This window comes from Schistocerca cancellata, chromosome 3 (assembly GCF_023864275.1).
Source record: "Schistocerca cancellata isolate TAMUIC-IGC-003103 chromosome 3, iqSchCanc2.1, whole genome shotgun sequence".
In the NCBI taxonomy this organism is placed as follows: Eukaryota; Metazoa; Arthropoda; class Insecta; order Orthoptera; family Acrididae; genus Schistocerca; species Schistocerca cancellata.
This window is the reverse complement of record NC_064628.1, coordinates 402479694-402498909: the sequence shown is the minus strand read 5'-3', so window position 1 is coordinate 402498909 and position 19216 is coordinate 402479694. Positions and strand designations below refer to the sequence as shown.

Here is a 19216-nt window from a genome sequence, read left to right as displayed (position 1 = left end):
GGACAAAAGCACAGTGAGTCGTTGGGCAAAGCGTGTGTCATCATCGCCGCAAGGTCAAGCAAGACTGTCTGATCTCCCGCGTGCGGGCCGGCCGTGCACAGCTGTGACTCCTGCAATGGCGGAGCGTGCGAACACACTCGTTCGAGATGATCGACGGATCACCATCAAACAACTCGGTGCTCAACTTGACATCTCTGTTGGTAGTGCTGTCACAATTGTTCACCAGTTGGGATATTCAAAGGTTTGTTCCCGCTGGGTCCCTCGTTGTCTAACCGAACACCATAAAGAGCAAAGGAGAACCATCTGTGCGGAATTGCTTGCTCGTCATGTGGCTGAGGGTGACAATTTCTTGTCAAAGATTGTTACAGGCGATGAAACATGGGTTCATCACTTCGAACCTGAAACAAAACGGCAATCAATGGAGTGGCGCCACACCCTCTCCCCTACCAAGAAAAAGTTTAAAGCCATACCCTCAGCCGGTAAAGTCATGGTTACAGTCTTCTGGGACGCTGAAGGGGTTATTCTGTTCGATGTCCTTCCCCATGGTCAAACGATCAACTCTGAAGTGTATTGTGCTACTCTTCAGAAATTGAAGAAACGACTTCAGTGTGTTCGTAGGCACAAAAATCTGAACGAACTTCTCCTTCTTCATGACAATGCAAGACCTCACACAAGTCTTCGCACCCGAGAGGAGCTCACAAAACTTCAGTGGACTGTTCTTCCTCATGCACCCTACAGCCCAGATCTCGCACCGTCGGATTTCCATATGTTTGGCCCAATTAAGGACGCAATCCGTGGAAGGCGCTACGTGGATGATGATGAAGTTATTGATGCAGTACGACGTTGGCTCCGACATCGACCAGTGGAATGGTACCGTCCAGGCATACAGGCCCTCATTTCAAGGTGGTGTAAGGCCGTTGCATTGAATGAAGATTACGTTGAAAAATAGTGTTGTGTAGCTAAAAGATTGGGGAATAACCTGGTGTATTTCAATGCTGAATAAAACAACCCCTGTTTCAGAAAAAAATGTGTTGCATTACTTATTGAACTGCCCTCGTAATTTTTCATCAAATAAAAATGTTTTTGCGAAGCCAGCTTCTTTTCTGTAATTAGGAAGCAACTATTTAACTAAGTAGTAATAAATTTTGATCCTGAACAGTGTAAAAAATAATTCATAATGTTTTAGCTTACATGACATTTGCTATGCCTTTAACAAATTGAATGGTGGCAAATTATAGTGTTTCAACTCGTATTCATTATCAAAATTTTGTTCTCACTTATTCTTCTCAATTTTAAAGTGAAGTAATAGCATCAAGTGCTTTGAGAAATTATATTTACACATTATGTACACTCATAACGAACAGGAATGTTCACATTCCTTATTGACAGATAAGAAAACTGTCATGTTATAAGCTCACATTTATCTTATGCTTTAAAAGACAATGTGTATTGTGTATTAAGAAACTTAATTGTATCAAATGAAATGAAACAAAAAGTTGTATCAATCTCTTCATTTTTCTGTATTGGCCTAAATCTTAATACTTTACTAGCTCACATAAAAAAAAAAAAATCAGGAATGTATCACTACACTAAGCCAAGTGAAGACGGATGACAACCTAGCATAAAGAAGTTTAAAAAAATGTCCAGTTACTTTTTCGAGTAATTGTATCAACAGCACAGAATTCAGCCACTGTCCTAATGGATAAAATAACTCAATATTATTTTTGTATGGCTTTGTAACAGTCCTAAGGCAAGGAGAGAGAGAGAGAATTTCAACCATCTATATTAAAATTTTTCTGTAGGCGAAAGGATTAAGTACTGAAACACTTTAATCATGTATATACACATGCTGCCTCAGATGCTGTACTATGTCATCGGCAGATGTACAGTTTGTAAGGAAATGAAATGTGTATTGCTGTGATACACATGTAAAATAAAAGAGATACACTCTAACTTTCGAGTCTAAAGGTTCCTCCCTCAAGACGAGAAGGGGGGGGGGGTGATTGTGAGGGGATGGGGGGGGGAGCCGAGTTTGGGGAAGGGCAGGTCAGTTAGACCCAAGGATGGTAGGCAGAGATGACAGAGGAGGTGGCTTCAGAGTAGCACTGTTGTCAATGTCCTCTGTGCTTATTGATCACTTGATACCTCAGTGCTATAGCATATTGTTACCATTGCTCCTTAGATTATTAATGGCAAAAGTTGCCTCAGAAAGAACTATGTTATTTCCCATGAGCATCATTAGCAAGTACTGTAAATTATCATGTTGTTTCTAGAATTGTATGTCTAATGAGAGAGCAGGATAACCTGTGAAAGGCATGTCACCAAAGGCAGGTAGATCTACAGTCAAATGGAGCAGAGTTAAACCCTGAACACATTGTGCTGTTGTACACACAACTTTATTTGTTTGAGTCTAGAAATATAAAGTTGTCATGCAGCCTATGCATATCTCTATAGGGCAGTGTAAACCTGCAGTCATTGAGGCACAGTTTATTATATTGAGATAAATATGTGGTACTGGTTACCAAGGGGAATGTACATTCAATTTTTGTTGTGACATAATCAGTTCACTTAATGTGTATGACACTTTGTTATGAAACAGGCCCCCCTCGAATAATAGCCTAACTGGAAATGGCCATGTTTATCTAATAAAAGTGAAGGAACCCTGATATTATTATTAGTTGTAAATAAAGAAATAAATAGTATATTGATGTCAGGAGTGGTATTCTGCACAACTATTCAACCCGAAAGACTCCTTCCGCTCCACTTCTTCTAAAGTTGTACTAATGCTAATGAACAATTTCTTCCTACTGTGTGCAAAGTGATCAGAAGTCCACAAATATACCGTGGAATGGCAGAGTGATCGCATCGAGGAATGCCAAATTAAGAGGCTTCACTGTATTTAAAGTTTAAGTTTCTTACACTTTCCCCTTTTGTATAATTTGATTATCATTCTGAGGTGTTGATTTTTGGTTCATGTACATTTATAGCTGCTGTTTCTAGAAGGCCAAACAAAAAGGATAAGAAGGAAAGAACAGGAGGAAGCACCTCCTGGTATGCTGAATGTGGACTGTTTGATGGTGCAACAGAAGCAGATGATAAATCAGGTCAGATACTAACTGCCACTGTGTCTTTGTACTTCAGATTGCTTTTCCATTATGCCTGCAAATGTAGTGCATAGGTCGTTTTAGTAAGTGAGAAAGTGTTACATGTAATAAAGAAAATTTTGAAGCTTTTTCTTCCTTATCTGTCCATGATTTGTTACTTTGTAGAAACATTTATGTTGCTGTACTCTACCTTTCTTCTGAAATCACAAGTAGTAGTCCTTGTGCTTGCTGCCCTAATTAAAATGTGTACCATCTGACAAGGTAGTTCTCCCTATAGTGCTGTTATATGGTTTGAATGTACAATTTAAGCATGTCTGGATGATTTGGTCTTCACTAATACTACTACTAAATATTATTATTAGTATATTATAAATATGGTAATGGCATAATCACTTCAGACAGGTGGGTTACCTTCATAGTCTTGGATGTTATTGAATTCAGCATATGTTAAAATTCAGGAGTAGTAAGAAACATTTATTATTATTATTATTATTATTATTATTATTATTATTATTATTTTGTTTTCTCCAAAAAAATTCCTGCCCCAAGATACAGGCCTCCAATGATGACACTGTGAACACCATTTTGAAGATGTGAATTTTGGAAATTTTTAAAAAGTGCTGCATCTCTCTAACAGTTCTAGATATTTTATTAAGAGTTTTTTTTATTTGAAAGATAATTGCTTTATGATTACAATAGTGTGTCCTCTGTTTGAACATATGTGTTGATGTTCTTTTACTGTCACTTTTGAATTTTTTTTTTTAATTTACAGATTTTTTTTTTAAATTTACAGATTTTTTTTTTCAAAAATGCCAGTCCAGAAAAGTTAATTTTTTTCTGTTGATTCGTACCATGTAATATTATATTCTCTGTGAAGGAGAGCTTCCACTTTAAAGTCGGACAGGAGTTATTTTAAAAAAAATCTTTTGTTCTATCTTTCAAGGGTAATGTATGTCTTCACTGAAGTTGTTTCCCACTAATTTCTTTGCTAGCAATGCACAGAGTTCCTCAACTGAAAACAGGGGCAGAGAAGACCATCATTATTTCTGATAGTGCTCCTAGTCATTTTAAAAACCATTACCAGCTGTTTGAATTGAGTAAATTGCCTGTGCCAACTGTCTAGGTATACAGTGCTACTAGTCACAGGAAGCAATCTTGTGATGGTGTAAGAGGCCTGCTGAAGCACCATGCTACAAAACATAATCTTTCCAGACCAAATTTAGATGCAATTCAGAATGCTGAGAATTTTACGAGAGTCGTGAAATCTTACATATCCACAGCCCTCACTCTTTTGTCCCAAGAGGAAATCGAAGAATTCTGTGAGCAGAAAAAAAGAAGAATGGTCCAAACAAACTACTCCTGTGAAAGGACTTCAGAAGACACATTTTTGGACTCAAAGTCGTGGGTGAACTCATGTTGCACACACTTTAAAGAGCAGGAAAGAAATTTTGTTTGTTCGGCCAACACCTCAGAAACAGCAAGATAATATTCAGATTCACAACCTGAGAAGGGGGATGTGTGTGGCATGTGTATATGACTGTGACAGGTGGATTGCAGAAATTATAGACACCAGTTATGAGTTAAATGAAATTGTAGTGTACTTTATGCTACCACATGGACAAGCTACTGGATATAGGTTTCCAGCTGAAGCACAGCAGCAATGCCATTAGTGCTCACTTCCTGTTCACAATGTTTTGAATATTGTAAGTGTTCCAGTTTGTTTTGGTTAAACAGGAAGGCATCACTCTATATCAAAGGAAGACACTGAAGCAGTGGAACACATTTTTAGTTCATTGACTGGCTAGTCTCAGTACAAAACAGAGTGCACAAAAGTTGTATAAATTGAGACCTGTAAGTCTGTGGCCCTTTAACATAAATTTTGAAACCATTTAAAAGGCTTGAAAAATGAGTCTCTTACTCACCTTTCAAAACTAAAATTATGTTGAATAAAGCTAGGCTTTGATTTTTATGAGCCTATTTGTGATAATGTGGTAATAAAACAGGTTTTATGTAAGGCAAAAATTTCAGTTGTTTATAAAGCCTGTTCAACCTATAAGTGGAAGCTCTCCTTTTCCTGGAATGTAGAACTATGTGATACTAATCAACAGAAAAAAAATTAAAATTTTATGGATTGGCATTTTTGAAAAAAAATTTTTTTATTTTTTTCCGTATATTATTAAAAAAGTTCAGAACACTATAGTAAAAAACTTTGACATATAAGTCCAAATGGAGAATTTCTTTGTAATCTTATCTTTCAAATAAAAAAGGCAATGTCTAGAACAGTTCCAGAGATACAGAATTTTAATTTTTTTTCCAAAATTCACATCTTCAAAATGGTATGCACAGTGTCATCTTTGGAGGGCTGTATCTCGGAGCAGAATTTTTTTTGGAGAAAACAAAAAATACTTTTTCCTTACTTCTTCATTTTGACATATGCTAAATTCAATAACATCCGAGACTATGAAGATAAGATTTTTTCCTAGCCTGCCTGAACAGATATGGACTATCCCCAATGACAAGTCTTTGGAGGAATATAAATACAGTAATGAAATGAGTGAAGGGAACAACTCAACATATAACTGAGACTTTAAGTGGTCAATAGCACCATAAACAAGGGGGGGGGGGGGGGTGGGGGGAAGCACAGGTCATTTCCGTTACAAGTATGGTCATTGGGCAGACCTACATTATTTTAGACCTCACTGACATCAGTCTGTTGCAGAACTGCAGAACGTGCTTCATGCTCAAACATTACGACATTGACATTTTCAGACAACAAAAATCTCCTCTGTAACAATCACAATGGATTTCACAAATAAAGAGTTGTGAAACTCGGCTCATTCTTTATGTCCATGAGATCCAGACCACCTCAGAGACGCTCCAATAAACAAGCAGCGGCACTATGAGAATTCATCAACTGGCAATAACGGATGGTGGGACTGCTGACACCTGGAAGGCACTCGATACTGTTCCGCACTGCCGTGTAGTGTAAAAATATGACCATATCGAGTATCAGACCAGATCTGTGACTGGAAACACACATTCTTTGCAGATAGAACTCACCATGTCACTCATTAATGTAACAGAGTCAACGTATGTAAAAGTAATTTCAGAAGTACCCCAAGGAAGTGTGTCGGACTGTTACTGTTTACAGTATACAAGGCGTCCCTGAAATGTTGCGAGGCTTGAGAATTGTATAGCAACTCGAGGTCACAAACATAGTTGTACACTGCTAGGTGTTGCTGTATGTGAAAAGCACTGGAGGCCCCCCCCCCCTCCCTCCAGCTAGGTGGAGCTGCATACGAGAGTGCTGGAGGGTGGATGTGAGGATTTCCTCAATCTAACACTTGTCAGCACAGAACGGTATACGAACAGTGAGCCTGTAGACATGCGCTTAATGTGCGACACTACCGAGTACAGTGGACAGGTTGTCAGACACATTCATCGTGAGGGCTTCCCAGACAGACATAGATCACACCACAGTTTATTTGGATATCTGCATCAAATTCTGTGCCAGCATGGGTCATTAAGAAGTGGCAGGGGTAGTGAGAGCAGGCTACAATCGATGCTTTCAGATGTTAACGAAGAAAGTGTTTTGGTTGTTACGCAGACTGATTCAAATATCAGCATGTGTGCCACTGCCTCAGACTTAAGAATGTCTCTTACATGTGCCCAACACATTCTGAATGCCAAGCCCTTAAAGGTCTTTAATGTATAAAGGGTGCAATTACTGCACCACAATGACCATCCTGCACATGTATGTTTCACACAATGGTTTCTGCAACAAAGTGACAGAGACGTACTTTTTCCAGCTTACGTGTTGTTCATTGATAAGGCCACATTCACTACGGATGGCATATTCAATCACCACAAGAGTGTTTGTGGGCACTTAAAATCCTCAAGGGGCCCAAAACAACATGGCAGATCACTTCATAGTTAATATGCAAGTGAGTTTGGTCAGAAACAGCTCAGTTTCGCCATACCTTTTATCCTGCTCAACTGCCGCAAATTGTTAGATTTTTCTGGAACAGGTTCTTTCTGGCTTGCTTGAAGATTTTCCAGCAAATATGAGATGCAGCATGTCGTTCAAACACAATGGGTCACCTACTCATTTTGGACTGGCTGTTCGCAGGCATTCGTACAATTCATTCCTGTATTTATGGAGTGGCCATGGTCGACCAGTTCCCTCGCACCCACACTCATCAGATTTATTGAGCCTCCAATTCTGTCTGTGGGCAGCAATGAAATCTCTCATGTATTGTGATCCTGTGGAGTCTAAAATGGATCTCATTGGAAGAATTGTCTGTGCAGTTGCTGCAATCAAAGAAATTCCCAGTGTGTCTGGCAGACCGTGCTCAGTCAGTGTCAGTAGTGCTCAGTGTCTGCTGGTACAGACTTCAAGCATCTGTTGCAACGTTAGAGCAATGTGCATGTCTTACACCGTGTGTACTCACTGTATCCAATAAATGTTTCCATGGATCACTTTTGGTTTCCTTTATGATCTTCGACCTCTGCTACCTCTTACCCCTGATGTCTGTGGTCACAGGTTACTATGCAATTCTCAATCCTTTTAATGTGTCTCACATCCTGTAGAAGTCTGCCACATTATTTCTGTGACAGCCTTTATATAAATGATCTAGTGGATAATCTCAGCAGCTCCATGAGGCTGTTCAGATGATGTGAAGGTAGTGACATCTGAAAACAGTAGCAAACTGCAGAGGATTGATGATTGTCGCAGGGTCAAAGTTGATCCTAAATATAAATAAATGTAACATATTGCACACAAATAGTCAGAGAAATCCACTACTGTATCATTACACTGTTGGTGACAAATCACTGGAACCAGTAACTACTGTAAAACACCTAACAATAACATTGTGAGTGACCTGAAGCAGAATGATCACATAAAGCAAATTGTGGGAAAAGCATGTACCAGGCTGAAATTCATAGGAAGAATCTTAAGAAAATTTATCCACAAAAGAAGTAGCTCACGAAACACTTTTGGTAGATTCTTGAGTATTGCTCGATCAATCTCTGATCCTTACCAGGTTGAATTAACACAAGAGTGTTGAGACGTGCATTGTGTCACACGATTGTCTGGTCAGTGAAAGATAAGTAAAGAGATATTCAACAAACTCCAGTGGTAGATGCTACAACAGAAGTGTTGTGTGTGATGAGGAGGCTTACTATTGAATTTCTGAGGAAGCACATTATGGGAAGAGTCAATCATCATACACTATGTGATCAAAAGTATCCAGACACCCCCAAAAAACATACTTTTTCATATTAGGTGCACTATGCTTCCACCTACTGCCTGATACTTCATATCAGCAACCTCAGTAGTCATTAGACATCGTGAGAGAGCAGAACGGGGCACTCCGCAGAACTCGCGGACTTCGGACGTGGTCAGGTGATTGGGTGTCACTTGTGTCATATCACTGTACATGAGATTTCAACACTCCGAAACATCCCTAGGTCCACTGTTTCTGACGTGATGGCGAAGTGGAAATGTGAAGGGACACATGCACCACAAAAATGTACAGGCTGACCTAATCTGTTGACTGACAGAGAATGCCAACAGTTGATGAGGGTCGTAATGTGTGATAGGCAGACATCTATCTAGACCACCACACAGGAATTCCAAACTGAATCAGGATCCATTACAAGTACTATGACAGTTAGGTGGGAGGTGAGAAAACTTGGATTTCATGGTCGAGCGGCTGCTCTTAAGCCACACATCATGCCAGTAAATGCCAAACAATGCCTCGCTTGGTTTAAGGAGCGTAAACATTGGACAATTGAACATTGGAAAAACGTTATGTGGAGTGACAAATAACAGTACACAATGTGGCAATATGATGGCAGAGTGTGGGTGTGGCGAATGCCTGGTGAACACCTGCCAGTGTGTGTGTGTAGTGCCAACAGTAAAATTCAGAGGCGGTGTTGTTATTGTGTGGTCGTGTTTTTCATGGAGGGGGCTTGCACCCCTTGTTGTTTTGCATGGCACTAACGCAGTACAGGCCTACACTGATGTTTTGATCACCTTCTTGCTTCCCACTGTTGAAGAGTGATTCAGGGATGGTGATTGCACTTTTCAACACTATCGAGCACCTGTTCCTAACGCACGGCTTGTAGCGGAGTGGTTACATGACAGTAACATCCTTGTAATGGACTGCCCTGCACATAGTCCTAACTTGTCCGCCGGTCGTGGTCTCGCGGTAGCGTTCTCGCTTCCCGAGCACGGGGTCCCGGGTTCGATTCCCGGCGGGGTCAGGGATTTTCACCTGCCTCGAGATGACTGGGTGTTTGTGTTGTCCTCATAATTTCATCATCATCCAGGAAAGTGGCGAAATTGGACTGAGCAAAGATTGGATAATTGTACGGGCGCTGATAACCACGCAGTTGAGCGCCCCACAAACCAAACATCATCATCTCATAGTCCTAACTTGAATCCTATAGAACACCTTTGCGATGATTTGGAGCACCGACTTCGTGCCAGGCCTCACCAGACCGACACTGATATCTCTCCACAGTGCAGCACTCTGTGAAGAATGGGCTGCCATTCCCCAAGAAACCTTCCAGCACCTGACTGAATGTATGCCTGCAAGAGTGGAAGCTGTCATCAAGGCTAAGGGTGGCCCAACACCACACTGAATCCCAGCATTACCAATGGAGAGTGCCACAAACTTGTAAGTTACTTTCAGCCAAGTGTCCAGATACTTTTGATCACATAGTGTATTACTTCTTCCCACATACATCTCACAATGAGCTGAGTTTCCCAAGTCTTTATTTATGAAATCCATTGTGATTGTTATAGAGGAGATTTTTGTTGTCTGAAAATGTCGTAATGTTTGAGCACGAAGCATGTTCTGCAGTTCTGCAACAGACTGATGTCAGTGAGGTCTAAAATAATGTAGGTCTGTCCAATGACCATACTTGTAATGGAAATGACCTTTGTTTCCCCCCCTTCCCCCCTTTCCCCCCCTTCCTCCTCGCCCGCCCCCCCCTAGTCACGAGGCACACTGTTGTTACAGTGACCTACGATAAACTGCTGCTAGAACGGGAACAAGTTCTTTCCTATTATTTCTCTAGAACATCACAAGTATCACATGCCTTTCCGCCACTTAACTATTGTAGTTGTTTTTTCATTCTGAAATCATTTCTGTTCATATCCACCATCGGTGCAATGACCACAAGGAGGAACCGTATTACAATCTTCTGTGATGAAATGATTTCAGAAGACCGAATTCTGTATTTTGTCCTTTCCTCTGTATCCTTCTATTTTGATGCCAGCATGGTTACTGAGCAACTGAATAGTGGTTTTGAACTGCTTAATGACTTAACATAAATAGAAACACCAATCGTGGATGATGCCGTAGACCTGTTCCCGTTGGTAGACTGCTGGCTACGAGGCAGTATGAGGAGCAGTCTGTGATGGTGAGATGTACGATCAGCACGTCACCGGTCCCACCAGCCACTGTTACCAGAAGATGAATCCTCATGGCATCGCTGCTTATTTATTCGAGCAGCTCCTCCTCTTGTGACCTCACGAGACTGAGGAGAGGATCCCGTTCCATACCTTTCCACCTCAGTGAAAATCTGATGTGATACTGCCGATCGAACCCCGGGTCCTTCTGCACTGGAGGTGGCAATGATGATAGTTCGGCTGTGGAGAGGTCCTACTGCCTTTACGTAAGACTGAAACTTAAGCTGTTAAACCATGGTGAGTCTTTCCTGTCCCTTAAAACAATGTTCAATGCACACTTTTCTAAGAAATATTTAACAATGCTTTTGAATTTCTGCTGAATATTATCATTGCAACATAGAGCAGTAGCCCAAATCCTGTTAACTCTTGCCAATACAGTTTCTAGCTGTTTCCAGACAGTGGCCAATTCTCCTTGTGTCCAGCTTCAGCAAGCATAGTCCTTACCCATTTGATACTTTGTAAAAACTGTACAATAAAATTTAAGAAAGGACAAACAAACAAACAAAAAGCACTCAGAACTAAGAACATAGCTGTTTTTATTTTAAACTGAGCTGATTCAGATATCAGACTGCTAATAGCTCATTTCAAGTTATATGTAAAGGACTGTGTCGGCATGTCTATAAAAAGTTAGTACATATGACTTGTTATGAAAATAAGCATTATATAGCTACAAGGCTGTTGCAGCCCTTTAGGTTTGATACTATGATGTTAGTTTGCACATCTGCTGTGCTGCTTATGATTCGAGCAACTCCTCCATTGGTCTCACTAGCATGAGCCAGTTCTGGTTCAGAACTTTTGACTGGGACAAAAGTCCAAAGTGATTTACAGAAATTGGGCTCATAACCTTCACATTGGTAGATATCGGCATAACTACTAGCCCAGAGAACCTCTCTGAATTTGGTGGACCTCACATTTGGATTATCATCTTAATCAGCAACAGCAGAATGTGTGAGTATTTTTCAAAACCGCATAAAAATTTCATCCTGGAATGATGTCCCTCATACCCCCTTTTTCTCTCATTGCCTCAGGCCTTATTGGTGACAATAGTGTCATGTAAGTAGAAAGATTCATCAGAGGTGTGATATGACTGACCTAACAAACAGCATGGAAGAAAGGGTTGCACGGAACACAAAGAATGGAACGTGCCAAAGAGATATTGAGATTCAGCTGTTTGTAGTAGGGATTGAAAATGTGTGTAAAAGAATTCCTCTTTCTGTTTGTACCCAGGTAGCAGCTTCTTCTGCCTTGAGTGCATTATCATCTGAGTGCTGTGGTTCTTCAAATACTGTTAAGCCAAAAGTGTAATCTGTAGTCTGTGAATATAATTAGCAAGAAACCTGTATATTAAACTGCAAGGCCTTTTACTTACTACACAATTTATAACTCACTATCTAAGTTAATTGTGAAACAATTATTATGTTGAAAACTACAAAATCAGTTTTTACATTGAGAAAAACAATAAAAATTGTAGAGATTAGTTAGGGAATCAGTAAGCAATCAGAGGGATGAACACAGTGAAGAGAAAGTAATGAAACTAAAAGTTGTTTTTATTGTGTGCTGTGGCACACCAGATGTATCCTCCACTCTGTATTTGATGTGCTTTTACTCAAAATCTGCTTGAGTTTCTCATTCTATTTGTGAACTGTTTGTTGTACTGTGAGAACAGAGCTTCTGGCTGCTGGTGGTGGTCCTGCATTGTACAGTTAGTCAAACGGTGTATCCTTTGTGTGATCTGTTATTATTCTATATGTTTCATAAGAGTGACATCTGTGTTCTTGTATGTGCAGATCTGTTCCAGGCTGGGCAGGCATTTTCAGCTGCACATTTCTTAGCTGTATATTCAGCAACGTTAGGGGAGACGTGTATCAAATATTAATGTTCATGTGTAGAAGTATGTTTTAGCAGCTGGCCCTACCTCATCAGCTTAAGGTTTTCTCATTCCAGTCCTGAGCACGGGTTGAAGGCACTTGAGTTTTGAAGGAAGCTGACTGCTGATATCAACTGTTGCAGGCAGCAGACGGTCCGCAGCAGTGGCAGGTGGAGGCAGTGGCAGCGGGAGCAGCTGGTATGCGGAAGCTGGGCTGTGGGGCTCGCTCACTTCTAGTCCCAACAGCAGTGACACCTCCGAGCAAGGTGAATGTGATGATTGTGATAAACACACCAAATGTTTTGAGCTTAGAGTGAAAGTGTATCAGGGACATCTACTGCCAGAAAAAAAAGAAAAAATTCCTGCTGTCAGAAACCTTACAAAATCTTGTAGTTACGGTGTAAACAGAAAGAAAACTTTGTTACCAGAAAATTTTCATTTGAAGTGACACCCCAGCTGATGGGCTTTTTTCTAACATAGTTGTCAGTAGAATTCAGTTACAAGCTGCACAGTAGGATCAGTTATTGTTAATTAGTAGTAGGGAAAACAAATTCTTGAACTGTGTCTATCATCATTATGAAGTCTTTATTAATAATGGTGTCTAGAAAACAAGTTGGCTGCTGTTGGCTGATTTTGTCATAGTTTTTTTTTTTTTTTTTTTTTTTTTTTTTTTTTTTTTTTTTCCCTACGCCCTGACACTGAAATTTAATTAAGGAGTTTTAAGTTTGTATCATGTTACAACAGTAACTGAAACCTGTAATAGTGTGTGGAGGAGGGGAGGGCGGACAATAACACTATGTGATCTAGACAGTGTTGTTTGTAAAAATCAACTTTTGTATTTCTATCCTAGTAATGTGTCACTATGATGATCTTCTGGTTTTCGGGTGGCTACATAAAGTCTGATTTTGAGCTAAGACTTCCTGTTATTTAGAGTCTTGATCACCTTGTTATTTCAGCACAATCGCCAACCGTTTCTGATTGAACTTCTTTATTTGAAGTGCTGCAGTTAATGCTGGAAGCTAAGAGTACAAGCCAACATCCAAATCTTGAAGTAAACGGAAGGCTTCTCATTAACAGTGCCTTCTATATTATACTATTCTTTATAATAACTGTATATACATACATACATTCAAACATTAATCCTTGTTCCATAGATAATGAATACGACATTTCGTAATGATGTGGAACATATCACTTTAACATGTTTTCTTTACACAAATGAATTAATTAATTTTTTTTACGGTTACTACTTCATATCTAAGAATTCAGCTATTGAGTAAAAGAAGTAGTCATTCAGAAATTCTTTTAATTTGCTTTTAAATGTTGGTAGGCTATCTGTCAGACTTTTAATACTATTTGGCAAATGACCAAAGATTTTTGTGGCAGCATAATTCACAGATTTCTGTGCCAAAGTGAGATTTAATCCAGAATAGTGAAGATAACCCATGCTTCTAGTGTTGTAGCTATGCACTTCACTGTTATTTTTGAATTGGGATGGGCTATTAATTACATATTTCATAAGTGGAATATATGTATTGCAAAGGTACTGTGAATATCCAGAGTTCCTTAAATAAATGTCTGCAAGGTGGTCTTGGATAGGCTCCAGCTATTATTCTGATTACATTCTTTTGTGCAATGAATACTTTATCTCTTACTGATGAATTGCCACAAAATATGATGCCGTATGAAAGCAGTGAATGAAAACAGGCATAGTAGGCTAATTTACTGTCATGCTTATCACCAAAATTTGCAATAACCCTAATAGCATAAGTAGCTGAACATAACCATTTCAGTAGATCATCATTGTGTTTCTTCCAATTCAATTTCTCATCAGTGCACATGCCCAGAAATTTTGAGTATTCTGCCTTAGCAACAGACTTCTGTTCATAGTCTATATTTATTAATGGCGTTATGCCATTTACGGTACAGAATTGTATAAACTGTGTTTTCTCAAAATTTAATGAGAGTCCATTTGCAGAGAACCACTTGATAATTTTCTGAAAGACATTATTTACAATTTCTTGAGCTGATTCTTGCTTGTTGGGTGTGATTACAATACTTGCATCTGCAAAAAGAATTAGCTTTGCATCATCATGAATATAGAGTGGCAAGTCATGATATATATTAAGAACAATAAGGGACCCGAGACTGAAACCTGTGGGACACCATTCTTGGTACCTCCCCAGTTAGAGGACTCTGCTAGTTTTTGCAGACTATCTGTACTGTTAATTTCAACCTTCTGCATTCTTCCAGTTAAGTATGAATTAAACCATTTGTGCACTGTCCCACTCATACCACAATACTTAAGCTTATCTAGAAGAATTTTGTGATTCACACAATCAAAAGCCTTTGAGAGATCACAAAATATCCCAATGGGTGATGTTCGGTTATTCAATGCATTAAATATTTGATCAGTGGAAGCATATATAGCATCTTCTGTTGAAAGTCCTTTCTGAAAACCAAATTGACATTTTGTTAGTACTTCATTTTTATGAATATGTGATGCTACTCTTGAATACGTTACTTTTTCAAGAATTTTGGATAAAGCTGTCAGAAGCAAGATTGGGCGGTAGTTGTTAGTATTAGACCTATCCCCTTTTTTATGCGATGGTTTAACAATAGCATATTTCAGTCTATGTGGAAAATGACCTGTCTCAGTAAGTTACTACATATGTGGCTGAGAATCTTACTTATTTGTTGGGAACAAACTTTTAGTACTCTTGTGGAAATGCCATCAGTTTCAAGTGAGCTTTTACTTTTGAGTAAATTTATCATGAGAGGTGGGTTGAATTTCAATTTTATCAAATTGCATAGGTACTGCCTCTTCCATATACTGTCTTGCATTTTCTAATGAATGTCTGGGTCCTATTTTCTCTACAACATTTAAAAAATAGTTATTAAAATGTTTTCTACTTATGACTTCTTGTTAACAAACTTTTCATTGTGTTTGATAGAAATACAGTCTTCCTCTGCTCTTGGTTGTCCTGCTTCCCTTTTAAAAATTTTCCAAATTGTTTTAATTTTATTATCAGATGTGCCAATCTGACATAATGCACATACTTCTGGACTTTTTAATAACTTTTCTTAATATAGTGCAGTAGTTTTTATACTGTTTCACCGTTTTGGGATCATTACTACTCCTAGCTATAAGATACGTTTCTCTTTACAAGATATTTTTATCCCTTTAGTAAGCCATGGCTGTTTACATGGTTTCTTACAATTATATTTCACTGTTTTCTTAGGGAAACTGTTTTCAAATATACTCACAAAGGTATCATGAAATGGATTAAATTTTAAATTAGCATCATGTTCCCTGTACACCTCATCCCAGTCTAACTGTTCCAAGCTTTCCCTAAAATTTTGAATTGTTAAATCGTTAATTGAACGTACTATTTTGGAGGACTGTTTTGCATTACTGTATCGAGCTATATCATATACTGTAACTAGCTGTGCATCATCATCAGACAGACCGTTCTTAACAGGAGAAGTTTGGTTAAATTTATCTTAGTCTATGAAAACATTATCTATCAGTGTGCTACTTTCCTGTACCACTTGAGTAGGAAAATCAATAACTGATGTCAAATTTAAAGAACCAAGTAATACTTTCTGTTGGACTCTTCAGAAAATCTACATTGAAATACCCACAAACAATAATTTGCTTTCCTCTGTCTGACAGATAGCATAACAAAGAATCAAAGTATTTCAAAACTAGTTGAAAATTTCCCAATGGGGACCTATACATGGCTACAATTATAAAAGTGCTATTATTTGGTTTAAGCTCATGCACACATGCTTCTATATGTTGCTCTATGCAAAAAATTTTTAGTTTTCAAATTTTTCACACTATAACAGATTTTAACATATATGGCAACTCCTCCTCTCTCCTTAGTGGCTCTACTTACATGTGCTGAAACTTATACACTCCTGGAAATGGAAAAAAGAACACATTGACACCGGTGTGTCAGACCCACCATACTTGCTCCGGACACTGCGAGAGGGCTGTACAAGCAATGATCATGCGCACGGCACAGCGGACACACCAGGAACCGCGGTGTTGGCCGTCGAATGGCGCTAGCTGCGCAGCATTTGTGCACCACCGCCGTCAGTGTCAGCCAGTTTGCCGTGGCATACGGAGCACCATCGCAGTCTTTAACACTGGTAGCATCCCGCGACAGCGTGGATGTGAACCGTATGTGCAGTTGACGGACTTTGAGCGAGGGTGTATAGTGGGCATGCGGGAGGCCGGGTGGACGTACCGCCGAATTGCTCAACACGTGGGGCGTGAGGTCTCCACAGTACATCGATGTTGTCGCCAGTGGTCGGCGGAAGGTGCACGTGCCCGTCGACCTGGGACCGGACCGCAGCGACGCACGGATGCACGCCAAGAACGTAGGATCCTACGCAGTGCCGTAGGGGACCGCACCGCCACTTCCCAGCAAATTAGGGACACTGTTGCTCCTGGGGTATCGGCGAGGACCATTCGCAACCGTCTCCATGAAGCTGGGCTACGGTCCCGCACACCGTTAGGCCGTCTTCCGCTCACGCCCCAACATCGTGCAGCCCGCCTCCAGTGGTGTCGCGACAGGCGTGAGTGGAGGGACGAATGGAGACGTGTCGTCTTCAGCGATGAGAGTCGCTTCTGCCTTGGTGCCAATGATCGTCGTATGCGTGTTTGGCGCTGTGCAGGTGAGCGCCACAATCAGGACTGCATACGACCGAGGCACACAGGGCCAACACCCGGCATCTTGGTGTGGGGAGCGATCTCCTACACTGGCCGTACACCACTGGTGATCGTCGAGGGGACACTGAATAGTGCACGGTACATCCAAACCGTCATCGAACCCATCGTTCTACCATTCCTAGACCGGCAAGGGAACTTGCTGTTCCAACAGGACAATGCACGTCCGCATGTATCCCGTGCCACCCAATGTGCTCTAGAAGGTGTAAGTCAACTACCCTGGCCAGCAAGATCTCCGGATCTGTCCCCCATTGAGCATGTTTGGGACTGGATGAAGCGTCGTCTCACGCGGTCTGCACGTCCAGCACGAACGCTGGTCCAACTGAGGCGCCAGGTGGAAATGGCATGGCAAGCCATTCCACAGGACTACATCCAGAATCTCTAAGATCGTCTCCATGGGAAAATAGCAGCCTGCATTGCTGCGAAAGGTGGATATACACTGTACTAGTGCCGACATTGTGCATGCTCTGTTGCCTGTGTCTATGTGCCTGTGGTTCTGTCAGTGTGATCATGTGATGTATCTGACCCCAGGAATGTGTCAATTGCCGACATTGTGCATGCTCTGTTGCCTGTGTCTATGTGCCTGTGGTTCTGTCAGTGTGATCATGTGATGTATCTGACCCCAGGAATGTGTCAATAAAGTTTCCCCTTCCTGGGACAATGAATTCACGGTGTTCTTATTTCAGTTTCCAGGAGTGTATCTAAAAACAAAGATGATGAGACTTACCAAACAAAAGCGTAAGCAGGTCGATAGACACACAAACATACACACAAAATCAAGCTTTCGCAACAAACCGTTGCTTCAGCAGGAAAGAGGGATGGAGAGGGAAAGACGAAAGGATGTGGGTTTTAAGGGAGATGGTAAGGAGTCATTCCAATCCCGGGAGCAGAAAGACTTACCTTAGGGGGGAAAAAAGGACAGGTATACACTCGCGCGCACACACACACACACATATCCATCCGCATATACACAGACACAAGCAGACATTTGTAAAGGCAAAGAGTTTGGGCAGAGATGTCAGTCGAGGTGGAAGTACAGAGGCAAAGATGTTGTTGAAAGACAGGTGAGGTATGAGCGGCGGCAAATTGAAATTAGAAATTAGCGGAGATTGAGGCCTGGCGGATAGCGAGAAGAGAGGATATGCTGAAGGGCAAGTTCCTATCTCCGGAGTTCTGACAGGTTGGTGTTAGTGGGAAGTATCCAGATAACCCGGATGGTGTAACACTGTGCCAAGATGTGCTGGCCATGCACCAAGGCATGTTTAGCCACAGGGTGAGCCTCATTACCAACAAACACTGTCTGCCTGTGTCCATTCATGCAAATGGACAGTTTGTTGCTGGTCATTCCCACATAGAACGCTTCACAGTGTAGGCAGGTCAGTTGGTAAATCATGTGGGTGCTTTCACACGTGGCTCTGCCTTTGATTGTGTACACCTTCCAAGTTACAGGACTGGAGTAGGTGGTGGTGGTGGGAGGGTGCATGGGACAGGTTTTACACCGGGGCGGTTACAAGGGTAGGAGCCAGAGGGTAGGGAAGGTGGTTTGGGGATTTCATAGGGATGAACTAAGAGGTTACGAAGGTTAGGTGGACGGCGGAAAGACACTGTTGGTGGAGTGGGGAGGATTTCATGAAGGATGGATCTCATTTCAGGGCAGGATTTGAGGAAGTCGTATCCCTGCTGGAGAGCCACATTCAGAGTCTGATCCAGTCCCAGAAAGTATCCTGTCACAAGTGGGGCACTTTTGGGGTTCTTCTGTGGGAGGTTCTGGGTTTGAAGGGATGAGGAAGTGGGTCTGGTTATTTGCTTCTGTAGCAGGTCGGGAGGGTAGTTGCGGGATGCAAAAGCTGTTTTCAGGTTGTTGGTGTAATGGTTCAGGGATTCGGGACTGGAGCAGATTCGTTTGCCACGAAAACCTAGGCTGTAGGGAAGGGACCGTTTGATGTGGAATGGGTGGCAGCTGTTATAATGGAGGTACTGTTGCTTGTTGGTGGGTTTGATGTGGACGGACGGGTGAAGCTGGC

At 41.0% G+C, this 19216-nt stretch overlaps 1 protein-coding gene across 1 annotated transcript in view; it reads left to right on the top strand.

Annotated features, from left to right (window-relative positions):
• The window catches only part of LOC126175148 (uncharacterized), a 215756-nt gene that overhangs the window by 152422 nt on the left and 44118 nt on the right, over positions 1-19216 (top strand). The window contains exons 14-15 of the mRNA XM_049921710.1: positions 2988-3104; positions 12598-12720. Of these exons, the coding sequence (XP_049777667.1) occupies positions 2988-3104; positions 12598-12720 (240 nt within the window). The remainder of the gene's footprint in view (positions 1-2987; positions 3105-12597; positions 12721-19216) is intronic.